The following is an 11,762-nucleotide window of genomic DNA, read 5'->3' as shown; positions in this document are numbered from 1 at the left end:
CTACTGTTACTGAGGGCCTACTAAGTGCCAGATAATGTACTGGGTGCTTTACATACATTTAATCTCATTTAATCCTCTTTCGAGCCCGATGAGGTAGGTATTATTATTGTCACTGCTAGCAAAGAAGCAGAACCAGGATTCAAACTTAGGTTGGCTCAACCTTTACCAAATACTTCTTGTTCTTCTCCATCCTTCCACAAGCCACCTGCCTTCTCTTTCTTGCCCAGTCCTTTAAGGGATAGGGTCCATGTGGTTTCTTTCCCCTTATCTGCCTTCAGCACTCAGTGGGTATGATCTCTGCAGAGGTTACTGTACTTTTGCCCCTGGAGGACCTGTCCACAACTTGGGAAGGACTGCAGCACTCACACAGTTCTTGGCCTGAGCCTCTGTTACCAAGAGAAAGGAGTCTTTTTCCAAGGACTCTGAGGGGAAATAAATGATTGGGAGTGGACTCGACTCTGGTCTGGACCCAAGCACCCAGCCCTCCCCAAGACATTGTGTGTGCCTGGCCAGGCCTCCAGACAGCCCCTCCCACCGCCCCAGCCAGGGTGGTGCTTGTGTGGGAAGGACTTTAAATCCAGCTGCCAGACCCCTGGATGGGAGAGGCAGAGAGGGCTGGTCACCATGCACAGCTCCCGCAGTCTCCTGGCGCTTTTGCTGTTGCCACTGCTACTGCTGGTGGCCACCATAGGCCTTGCCGGAGCACTCAGTGATGATGAGAAACGTGTTATGGTGGAGCTGCACAACCTCTACCGTGCCCAAGTGTCCCCACCAGCCGCCAACATGCTGCAAATGGTGAGTGTGGCCAGGGGCACTCACCTGCCGGGACTGAAGGGGTGCTGGGCAAGGCTCCCCACCAATCTCTCCCATCCCTTAGCCGAAGCCATCTCAGAGACTCGGCTCTTGGGTCAGTGACAGAGTCTCTGACATTATATAATTCATAGGTCCCCATAAGAAGCCCCATTATACAACTGTGGAAACTGAGCCTCAGAGGGACAAGCTGGTCTCTCAGGGGCTTGCAGATCAAAGAGCTGATAGAGCCAGGTCTGAATGCCCCAGCTTCCCACCCCAATGACCCTTTCCCAGTGCTTCCTAAAATGCATGTGCCCCCTGGGAGGTGGAACACAGGATACTCCTAACACCTTGGTGACAATGGTGACAACTGACAACGGTCTTTCAGATGCCTTCCAAGGAGATGAGAAGACGAAACATAGGATGGGTCCAGGCCTCTGGGTAGGAGGGAGGTACTGAGGAAGTAGGGCGAGTACAGGAAGCAGAAGCAGAGAGCACTATGGATCACACAGTTTAAATTCTGTCTCGGCCACCTACAAGACCCATAATTTGGGGTGAGTCCCTTAACATAGTAAGGATCCTCAGTTTCTCGTCTGTAAAATAGGGTCGTAATTAGAGCTACGTATATATCAACATGTACTGAATTTCACAGATGTAATACTGAATGGCAGGGGAATGAAATCTCTCTCCATATATAGACACAGTAGAATATATTTACATGCAGTTTAAAATACTGTTGTATACAGGCGGGAACATATGCCAATGTAGCAAACATACATGGACTTGCCTACATATGAAAGAAGCCAGATTCAAGGCAGGGAGGTGGTTACCTCTTGTCAGGGAGGGAGAGTTATCTGATGGCAGGGTTAGGGACAGAATGTTTATGCTCAGGATTAAAAGAGATAAAGTGAGAAATTTACCCCATTCCTGTCCTCCCTCAGGTGGCCTGGGAAGTTGATGGTCAGTGTCCAGGGAGCCATAGATGGTGCCTGAGAGCAAAGGCATACCTGGGGAACACGGCAGTGAGCCTGGGTGTCCAAGACTAGAGTTCTAACAGCTCTGTCCAATATTGCAAAGTGTTTCTGGTGGGCCCCTTTACTACCAAAGGCCTCAGTTTCCTGATCCAGGGCATCCCTGCCCTGAGAGTCAGACAGGATGACACATGAAAAAGATCTGAGAGGGGCTCTACAGACACACACAGCACCACCACTGAGCAACCAGGGACTGCAGACAACAAATCAGGAGCCCTGGATGCTGGTACCAGCTCTGCCAGCAACTCCGTGAGTGAAGCCTGAAACTCAGTGTTGGGCCTCCGTTTCCCTATCTGTAGATCCTTGATGCCCTACAGTCTTGCTGGCCGAGACTGGGAGGCTACACAGGCTGGGAGCTGCTTTGCAAACAGAGGTGGATCTCAGGTGTTGGGTAACATTCCCGAAAGCAGTTCAGAGGTTGAGGGGATATGCTGCTGCCTGGTGGGAACAAGGCTCAGGCGCAACCTCAGCAGTGGCAAATGCAGAGACTCAGGAGCCATATGGCATGGGTTCAAATCTTAACTTTGCCCTTTATTAGCTGTGTGACCTCAGCCAAGTTACTTAACCTCTCTGTGCCCAGCTTCCTCATCTGTAAATTGGGATGATAACATAAAAACTCCCTTGTAGGATGGTTGTAAGGATTAAATGAGCGAATATGTATAAAGCACTTAGAACAGTGCCTGGCAAGTAGTAAGTGCTCAGTAAGGGATTAACAAAAGCAAGAATGGATCCAGGGTGAGGCAGGTGGGGATTATCGTGGACTCTTCTTTCTTCCTCAGCTTCCACATCTAATCACCACTTTTACCTCCAAGAAGGTTCAGTTTTCTTTGAAGCCCACCCAATCCGTTTGGCACAAGCCTGGTTCAGTCTTTCATTTCCTCTCCCAAGGACTCCTAGAACAGCCTCGAATGGCTTCCCCAGCCTCTGGCCTCTGCTACCAAAATGAATGATCTGACTCACAGGCCCGACCCTACTCAAGACCCTTCAATGGGCTCCCATTGGCTCCCTAGTGCCTTAGGATAAAGCTCCAGCTCCTGAGAAACCTCTCTGCGTATCTGGCCCCTGCCTACATCTCCAGATTCCTCTCCTGCCCACTTTCTCCTTCAGTAACCCGAATAGCTTATCTTTTCCCCCAACCAAAAATCTGCTTCTCACCTCCAGGCCTTTGCTCATGTAGTGCCTTCTCAGGATGCCTTTCTCCTCTCCACTGGCCAATACCTCATCTTTTGACATTTAGCTTACTGTCTCTTTCTCTACCCACAGGTTGAGCTAAATGGCCCTCTTTGATGCCTGCATTCTACCCATTGTATACCTTTCGTTTCCCACATGGTGACCCAGTTTGTAGTTTATGACAACATGGCTTCTTGTTCTTTGCTTTCATCCCAGGGCTGGCATGGTGCCCAGGACTGTTGAATGAATGAATGAGAGAGTTAGTGAGCGAGTGAATGAATTGCTTTCAGATGGTGACCATGTGGCCAATACAGGTGGGTGCCAGGACTCTTGAAGCTCCCTAGGGGTCCCTAGACCACTGAGAAGACTTAAATCCCAAAGGAATAACTCTCTAATGGCGGGGCTCCAGGCATCTAGTGAATGGAAGTGACAGCCTGGCTCTGTAGGGGATACTGCTTTAAGCAGGGCCCTGTATCTGTGATCAGTTGACAAATATCTGTTGAGTACCCGCTATATGCCAGCACTGTGCCAGACAGTGGGGATACACACTGTCCTACCCCAAAGGAGCTTACAGTCTAGTCTGGAGTCTTGCAAGTCATCCCAGACATTTTGATCCTGGTCCCCAGCACTCTGCCCCTTTCCCATTCCTTATCTCCACTGTGACCAGAGTTTGAGAGAACCTCGGGGACCAGCGATTTGGGACAAAAAAAGCCCAGTCATAGCAGTGGAGCTCTTCTCATTGCAGTGCTCCCATCCCCATCCCAGGCAGCTGCTCCTGAAAGCCTCCTGTGGGTAGAGAGTGGGTGTGGCCACACAGCCTCCTTCCCTCAGGGTCACCCAAGCTCTAGGAGCTTTATGGGCTGTCTGGCTCCCACAGCTGGATGGGCCCCCAGAGGGTGGAGCAAGAGTTACCGCCAGGCAATCCCTTTCCAGGAGAGGCCAGGACAAAGTTTAATGGGATCCAGGCCTCCTTCCTCAATCCTTTGGTCGGATGCCTTGTTAATCCCTCTTCCCACCCACACTGGGCCTGTCCTCCCAGCCAAGAACAGAGAACCTCAGAGGCCCCCTAACCTAAAATGCCTCCTCTCGCTGTCTCACCTGAGGTCCCCACTGGAGAACGCTGCCTTTGGAATCTGAAAGTTCTTTGGGCCACCAAAGCTCTAAAAAGAAGCCTCTCAGTGAGTCATACAGAGGCACATAATTTTGAGGGGGGAAAGGGGTCATCAGTTGACAAGAATTGAGAGCCCTTGGGAAGAGCACTCAGGATGGAAGGCTGCAGCTGGTAAAGCCACGGAGGCTGGGCTATTCCAAGGGGAGAGTGGAAGCTGAGAGAGGAGCGTTGACCCCCAAGTCAGATTTATGGTGAATGGATAGAGGCAGAGGCATGGCTGAATAAACCCAGCCATTGAACATCTCACTGGACATCTTGTGGTTTTCAAAGCAGTTCGGGCAGGTAGGCAGGGGCATCACTGCCCACCTTCCTCACAGAAGAATGTTAATATTAATATTTACTCTTCCTTTACTCTTCTCAACTTCCTGTGAGTTCAGAAAGGTTAGGGAATCTGTTCAAAATTACACAGCTGGTGAATGGTCCCTAGTCTGGCTAACTCCACCGCCTGGGGTGGCACCCTCGCACCTCTCCACAGAAGTTCATCAGGAGCAGAGACCTTTTCCAGATATGACTAAGAGTCATCCTACTAAGGAGGGAGGGTCTCCTGCCTCCGAAGGCCCCGAGGAAATCCTCAATCTACTTCTCTGTTCAGAATTGTGGGCATCCTCACCTCCTTTTCCCAACCCCCCCTCTCCTCCATCGAGCCCAAGGTGTCCTCATCTCCTTCCCCGACCTGTCCCTGTCTCGCAGAGGTGGGACGAGGAGCTGGCTGCTTTTGCTAAGGCTTACGCGCAGGAGTGTGTGTGGGGCCACAACAAAGCGCGTGGGAAGCGCGGCGAGAACCTGTTCGCCATCACCGACGAGGGCATGGACGTGCCGCTGGCCGTGGAGGAGTGGTACCTTGAGCACGAGCACTACAACCTCAGCACCGCCACCTGCGACCCAGGCCAGATGTGCGGCCACTACACGCAGGTGCGAGGGCCGGCGGGCCGGCAGATGGGCGGGGCCGCATCAGCCATGGGCGATACAAGACGGGGCCACCTGTCCCTTCACTGGCAAGTCCTTTAGTCCACACACTAAACTCCCCAAAATCCTTCATAAAAGTCATCTTTCCAGAGTAGTTAATGGTTGTCCAGGCCTCTGACGAAGTCGGCTTCTCAAACTGACTAAACCATTTTCAGTTTCTTCTTTAGAAACCACCATCTGAAAACCGAGGCCATCCCTTTCGGCCTGCTGCTACTGAAGAGACCTCAGTTAGGGGTCTCAGGACCGTTTCCTGGACGGTAGCAGTCCTGTCCTCCAGCCTGCGTTATGCAGAGCTTTTGCCCCAGCAGTAAATGCCCCACCCCACTTCTTTCTTCTCTTTCACTGTCCTTTTGGCATTTCTCACAGTGCCTAAGTTGCTGCTTCTAATCTGCCAGAGGATGATAAAGCACACAATTTTGTTTGCTTAACTTTTTTTTTGCTTTTGAACACTGTAAATAAGAGCAAATTGTCACTGAGGAAAGGTTTCAGGGAGTCTTCTGAGAGCATGTCCTGCCTCACCATCACCTTTTACTTATGTCGGGATTCTCACTGCATTTTGAAAGTTTGAATTTGCATTTAAGAGGAGTAAGGGTGTGTGCGTGAGTGTGCGTAGGGGAATTAACATTAGTATTACTGAATTCTTTCTTTCCTCCTCCCAGTGTTTGTTGTTCAAATAATAACGTGAAGATAAGTTTTTAAGAAAAGACAAAGGAAAATAAAACAATCATCCTCCTACCCATATCCACCAATTTGATTTTCCAGTGCCTCTTTTAGGTGGTATTTTTAGTGCTAATCTTTAGGGCAGGAAATCCCAACATCATCCGCCCAGATCAGGAAGTTGTGAGGGTGCGTCGGCCCTCCCTGCCCCCTTCCCTGTATACTCTGCCACCTCTCCTGCACTTCCCTCGCCCGCACACACATTCTCCTCTAGGATTGCAGTCTGTGCCCAGCAGGAGTGGGTCTGCCCCATCTCCATCTCAGCCTTTTGTAGGCCTGAGTTGTGTGTGCACTCGGGTGATTTCTGCCTGGGAGAAATCACCCGAGTGGTACCTGGAGGACCTTCAGCTGATTCAAGCAGAAAGACCCCAGTCCTGGAACGGTGTGCAGAATTAACAGCCAGAACCAGATCTCATAGCAAAATCTGGCCTCAGTTTGAGTGACTCCTAGGCTGACTGGGCCAAGAAATAACAAGAGGAGGTTGCTGGTCTAAGCCCATGGCAGTGCACAAAGGCTGTTTTGACTTAAAATTTTATATTTAAGACAGAACTTCTAGCAGCTAGGAGACACACACTTAGAGACTACAGAGCAAGTTCCTGCTTCCTTGTGATTTGGGAGAAGTTCTGTTTCCAAAACGGCTCCTCCTATTCCCTCCCTTGGATTTTACTTGTTGCTGATGTCTAAGATTCTCCCATATGAGATTAATTCCTTTGGATATACCCCTGGTTTAAAATGCAATAGCCTCTAGGAAGAATTCAAGAGGGTATATCAAAAGGGAAGGTTTTCAAAGGAAGAGAGGCCTGATGAAATGGTGTGTATGGTTGGCAAGGGAGAGTAGACTCTTCAGAACAAATCTCCCTCAAATCCTTTGTTCAGAGTTGTCCTGAAGCTACATGTCCTCAGGGGTTCACATCTAACAGGCTATAAGGCTTCTTCCTCTCCCCATTTGGTCTAAAGAGACACCAGCTAGAGGCCATCCTACCCAGGGTAAACTGTTGGATTTGTCCTTCTTCAGGTAGTCTGGGCCAAGACAGAGAGGATTGGCTGTGGCTCCCACTTCTGTGAGAAGCTCCAGGGCGTTGAGGAGACCAATATCCATTTGCTGGTTTGCAACTATGAGCCCCCGTGAGTACAAGGGAGCCCTATACGGAGGGCTGAATCAGACGCAGTCTAGGCAAGTGGGAGGGGGCCAATCTGGAGCCTATGTCCTATACCTTTGGGGGGTTGTGAGGTTACCGATGGGAATCTTCTCTCACTGGCCCAGCAAGTTAGTTGTGGGCGTGTAAGAGCCAGGGGCCCTTTCGGGCTATGTGTGTGTATCAGGGGTAGGGTCAGGGTCTGCCACGGACCTCCAGCATTTTGCTCTCCTCCTACAGAGGGAACGTGAAGGGGCAGAGGCCCTACCAGGAGGGGCATCCGTGTTCCCAATGTCCCTCGGGCTACCGCTGTGAGAACTTCGTCTGTGGTGAGTTGGGGATGGACTGGGGAGGGTGAGGAAGGGGAGGGAAGGGACTGGATCGTCCCGAGCCTCTCCCGGCGCCAGAGCGGTGCGTGGGCAGGGGAAGGGCCCAGCTGGACGCAACTTCCAAGGACCCTCGGCACTCCCTCCCCATCCGAGTTCCCAAGCCTGTTTTGACCTCCCTGAGCACCTATTGTGGCGCCCTGTCATTCCCAGAGACAGGAGTTCAACCCTCCAAGCGGAGGGTAGAGGAGAGTCCGGCGGCTCCCGAGCTCCGCGCGAAGTGGGCGTAGTCAGATGGAGAAAGCCTGGGTGGGCGGAGCCGACTGGTGGGCGGGGCCGACTGGTGGGCGTGGTCGGAGTATTAACAGGAATTCAGCTTGAGAAGTCTCCTGAAAAAGTGGCAGTGTGAGAGCAGAGAGAGGAAGACTTGGACAAGGAGGTGAATGGAGGAGCATTTATTATTAATTAGGGATATATTCGCTGGAGAGAGTGTATGTGTGTTTGTGTGTCTTCATAGGACGTTTGGTCGCTTCGCCTCGATTGCGGTGGGGTGAGGGATATGGGGTCCGGCCGTAACACTAATGCCAGGCCTTATCTCTCTTATCAGAACCTATCAGAGGCCCAGAAGAGTCTCAGGACTTGCCTTATCTGGTAACTGAGACCCCATCTTCTTCGGCAACTGAAGCTTCAGACTCTAGGAAAGCGGGTATTTCTTCTTCCCCAGGAACAGAAACTCCATTCTTGGTAACAGAGGTCTCAGACTCCCTGGCAACCAAAGCTCTACCTGCTGTAGAGACCAAGGCACCATCTTCCTTAGCAACGGAAGGCCCCTCCTCCATGGCAACAGAAGCTCCACCTTCCTTAACAACCGAGGTCCCCTCCTTTTTTGAAACTCACAGCCTGCTCTCCTTGGATGAAGGGCCAACTACCTCCCCCAGTCTGACCCAGGATCCCATCCTCAAATTGGCAGACAAAGAGGCCAGCAGGACAAGAATGTCCTCCAGGAGCCCAAAGAGTTCTCTGCACCCCAAGATATCCCTGACAGGGACACAGGAGCCACGATCCCACTCCCAGGAGGAGGGCAAGGCTGAGGCTGAGTCGCCTTTGTCCAGTGAGGTTTTGGTCTCAGTTTCTCTAACCCAGAATGAACCAGGTGAGCTGCAGGCCACACTGGACCACTTGGGGCACACCTTCTCCAATTCCCTACTCAATTTCCCCAATATCTCTGCCACCACTAATACCCTGGCCCAGCAGTTGTCCTTGCAGGTTAAGGCCTATAGTGTCCATCCTACCTTCCCTCCTGACTCCAGATTGTCAGCACCCTGCCCCCAACATAGGCGGCGTAGGCATGGTGGGGCATGCACCCTCCAAGTAGGAGCTTTCTTCCTAGCTGCTGGACCCCCACTTGCATGCCTGGTGGGGTGGTGGGTGGGAGGTCAGGTAGAGCTATCTCCAGGCTGAGGCAAACCTTCTCCCTTCCCACAGGTGCAGAGGACCCTAAAATCTCTTCAGAGCCAAACTCAGGCCCTGGTTACATCTGGGGCCCTTTTCTGGGTCTGCTACTACTGCTTCCTTTGGTGTTGGCTGCAGTCTTCTGAAGGGATCAACACTCAAAGGCGAGGCCTGGTCAGAGGACCCTGGTCTCATGCCCACTCTGGATTGTCTTTCTCCAAGAGGCCACAGCTTCCTGGGCAGGTCCTGCTCTGTGGCCCAGCAGCCCCCTTCACCCCAGCTTCTGGCCAGACTCCAGGCTAGTGCCCTTGTGCCCTCAGGAGGCTTCTACAGGCCAACACCTGGCACTTCCCCAGGAGTGCCTCTGCCTCTGGGGAGGTTCATCCCTCAGCTAGCTGCAGATTGTTCTGAACAGTGTTCCTGTGGCCATGGTCCTGCTCTTCTAGAAGATCTCAGGGCTTCCTAGGAAACCCTTGTTCCCTCCCAGTCCCCTGGCCTCTTCCTGGAGCCATCTGAGTCCTGAGCTGTTCCCAGGACTGCCTCCTGCCTTCCCAGGGTGAAGAGGTCAACTGTCCTTCTCTCATCTCCCCAAGACTGTCCCAGTCCTCCAAATAAGACACTTCTTGACTGAAGGACCTCTGGAAGGGAAGGGCTGCAGGGCATCACCCAGACTGCTTGGCCTGGCTGGTGGCGAACTCAGGTTGCCACCTGAGGACTACACATCTGGCTCAGACCCCCCCTGCTCCTCTTATCTCAGTGCAGGGAAGTGGGTGGGGATTCTGGGGAGATCTTTGCCTACCTGGCCCGTGGCTGTCTACCTATGCCAGGTAGGGGATTCTCTTTGAGTGGCTCCCTCCCTCTATTTGTAGTTTCAAAGGATTTGTGAGTAACAGATGGACAAAACCCTCCTGAGTGGGGTTCTATGGATGGGGCAGGCAGGGACAGGGAAGGGAAGCAGCCTCTGACTCCTGAATAAAAGCCTCTGTAAGAGCACCGGAGTTTCTTTGCTCACAAGGGGTGGGCAACAAAGGAGGGCTCTTTGGGAGGCCCTGAAGAGGCTTGACAGTTCCCCTACCAACCTGCAACTCTCCCTTTTTCATACTCTCTCCCCCAAATACTCCATTTAGTTTTGGGGGGCACCTTTCCTTTCCTTCCTATAAACCTCCTCCCACCCACTCAAATCTTCAGGTAGCTGGCAGAAAGGGAAAGAGCCAAGGGAAGGCCAAGGGCACTGGGCTGACTCTCAAATCCAGGAGTCACCAGTGGGGCTGAGTTGGGGCCCAGGATTAAGGAGTAGCATGCAACCTCTTTACAGGGGTGCTGCTGCCAAGGCCCATGTGGGACACAAGGTCAGAAATGTAGCTCAGGCATGGCTTTGCCAACCTTTGGTGCTTGGAGGAGTCCCGAGAAAGGCTCTGGAGCCACAGACACTCTCCCAGAAAAGCACAGCAGGTTTGTCCGGAAGTGCTATGGGGCAGGAAAGCGCAATGTGTGTAGGGCCAGCAACAGTAGGTTACTGAAGGCGGCTTTGGACCAAGCTGGGGCTGGTGGAGAAGAGGCAGAGCAACTGTCTCCAGGCCAAAGTCAAAGTGCGAGCAGTTACACAGGAAGCATCCAAATCAGGCCAGGGCTGTGCACCTTCTATATATGTATATAATATAATGTCTATTAAGATAAACTCATATAACATAAAATTCACTCATTTAAAGTGTACCACTCAATGGTTTTTGGTGTAGTCACAGGGTTGTGCAGTTATTACCACGGTCAATTTGGGAATATTTCATCATATTAAAAAGAAACCCCATACCCATTAGCAGGCACTCCCCATTTTCCCTCCAACTCCAACCCCCAGCCCTAAGCAACCACTAATCTATTGTCTCTGTGGATTTGCCTGTTCTGGACATTTTGTATAAATGGAATCATACAACATGGAGCCTTTTGTGACTGGCTCCTTTCACTTAGCATATTTTCAAGGTTCATGTTATAGCATAGAGCAGTACTTCATTCTTTATTACCAAGTAATAGTCCATTGTATGGAACACATTTTATGTATCCATTCATCAGGTAGTGGACATTTCAGTTGTTTCCACTGTTTGGCTATTATAATAGTGTTGATATAATAGTCATGTGAAAGTCTTTATGTGGACTTATGTTTTCATTTCTTTTGGGTATATACCTAAGAGTGGTATCATTTTGGTAACTTTGGATCATATGGTAACTGTTAAACTTTTCCAGTTTTATTGAGAAATGATTAACAAATCGCTGTATAAGTTTAAGGTGTACTGCATGATGGTTTGATTTACATGTATTGTGAAATGATTACAATAGGTTTAGCTGACATCCTTCTCATATAAATAAAAATATGAAAGAAAAAATTTTCTCGTGAAGATTCTTAGGGTTTACTCTGACCAACTTTCCTACATATCCTCCTATCTACGACAGTGTTAGCTGTAGTCATCATGTTGATTACATTCCTGGCACTTATTGATAACTGGAAATTTGTTATCTTCTGACCTCCTTCCTCCAATTTCCCCTCCTGCTACCCTGTGCCTCTGGTAACCACAAGTCTCATCTTTCTCTGAGTTTGGGGATTTTTTAGATTCCACATATAAGATCATACAGTATTTGTCTTCTTCTGACTTAATTTTATTTAGCATAATGCCTTCATAGTCCATCCATGTTCTCACAAGTAGAATTTTTTTTTATGGCTCTATTATATATATACCCTATCTTCTTTATCCATTCATCGATTGATGCACAGATTGTATCCATGTCTTGGCTATTGTAAATAATGCTACTATGAATATGGGGGTGCAGAGATCTTTTCAAGTTAGTGTTTCTGTTTCCTTTGGATATATTCCCAAAAGTGGAATTACTGGTAGTTCTATTTTTAGTTTTTTGAGGATATGTTTAACTTCTTGAACGGCCAGACTTTTTTCCAAAGTAACCACACAATTTTACGTGTGCTTCAGCAATAATGTTAGGGTTTTAATTTCTCTAC

The 11,762-nt window shown here is 50.2% G+C and overlaps 1 protein-coding gene across 3 annotated transcripts; it reads left to right on the top strand.

Annotated features, from left to right (window-relative positions):
• Positions 1-617: 617 nt before the first annotated feature.
• Positions 618-11,007, top strand: PI16 (peptidase inhibitor 16). 3 transcript variants are annotated; one of them, XM_039856136.1, is made up of 6 exons: positions 618-795; positions 4,855-5,076; positions 6,863-6,972; positions 7,224-7,312; positions 8,034-8,462; positions 8,795-11,007. In XM_039856136.1, exons 1-6 carry the CDS (start codon positions 625-627, stop codon positions 8,905-8,907), a joined length of 1,134 nt encoding a protein of 377 aa, XP_039712070.1. In that variant the 5' UTR covers positions 618-624; the 3' UTR covers positions 8,908-11,007. The 3 variants fall into 3 exon arrangements, with proteins under 3 accessions (XP_039712070.1, XP_039712071.1, XP_039712069.1); XM_039856137.1 differs by lacking the exon at positions 8,034-8,462 and adding an exon at positions 7,917-8,015; XM_039856135.1 differs by having other exon boundaries at positions 7,917-8,462.
• Positions 11,008-11,762: the final 755 nt, after the last annotated feature.

The sequence above is a fragment of the Pteropus medius genome, unplaced genomic scaffold (genome assembly GCF_902729225.1).
Source record: "Pteropus medius unplaced genomic scaffold, Ma_sr-lr_union100, whole genome shotgun sequence".
Lineage (NCBI taxonomy): Eukaryota > Metazoa > Chordata > Mammalia > Chiroptera > Pteropodidae > Pteropus > Pteropus medius.
The sequence above is the reverse complement of the archived record's forward strand: the minus strand, read 5'-3'. Positions and strand labels throughout refer to the sequence as shown.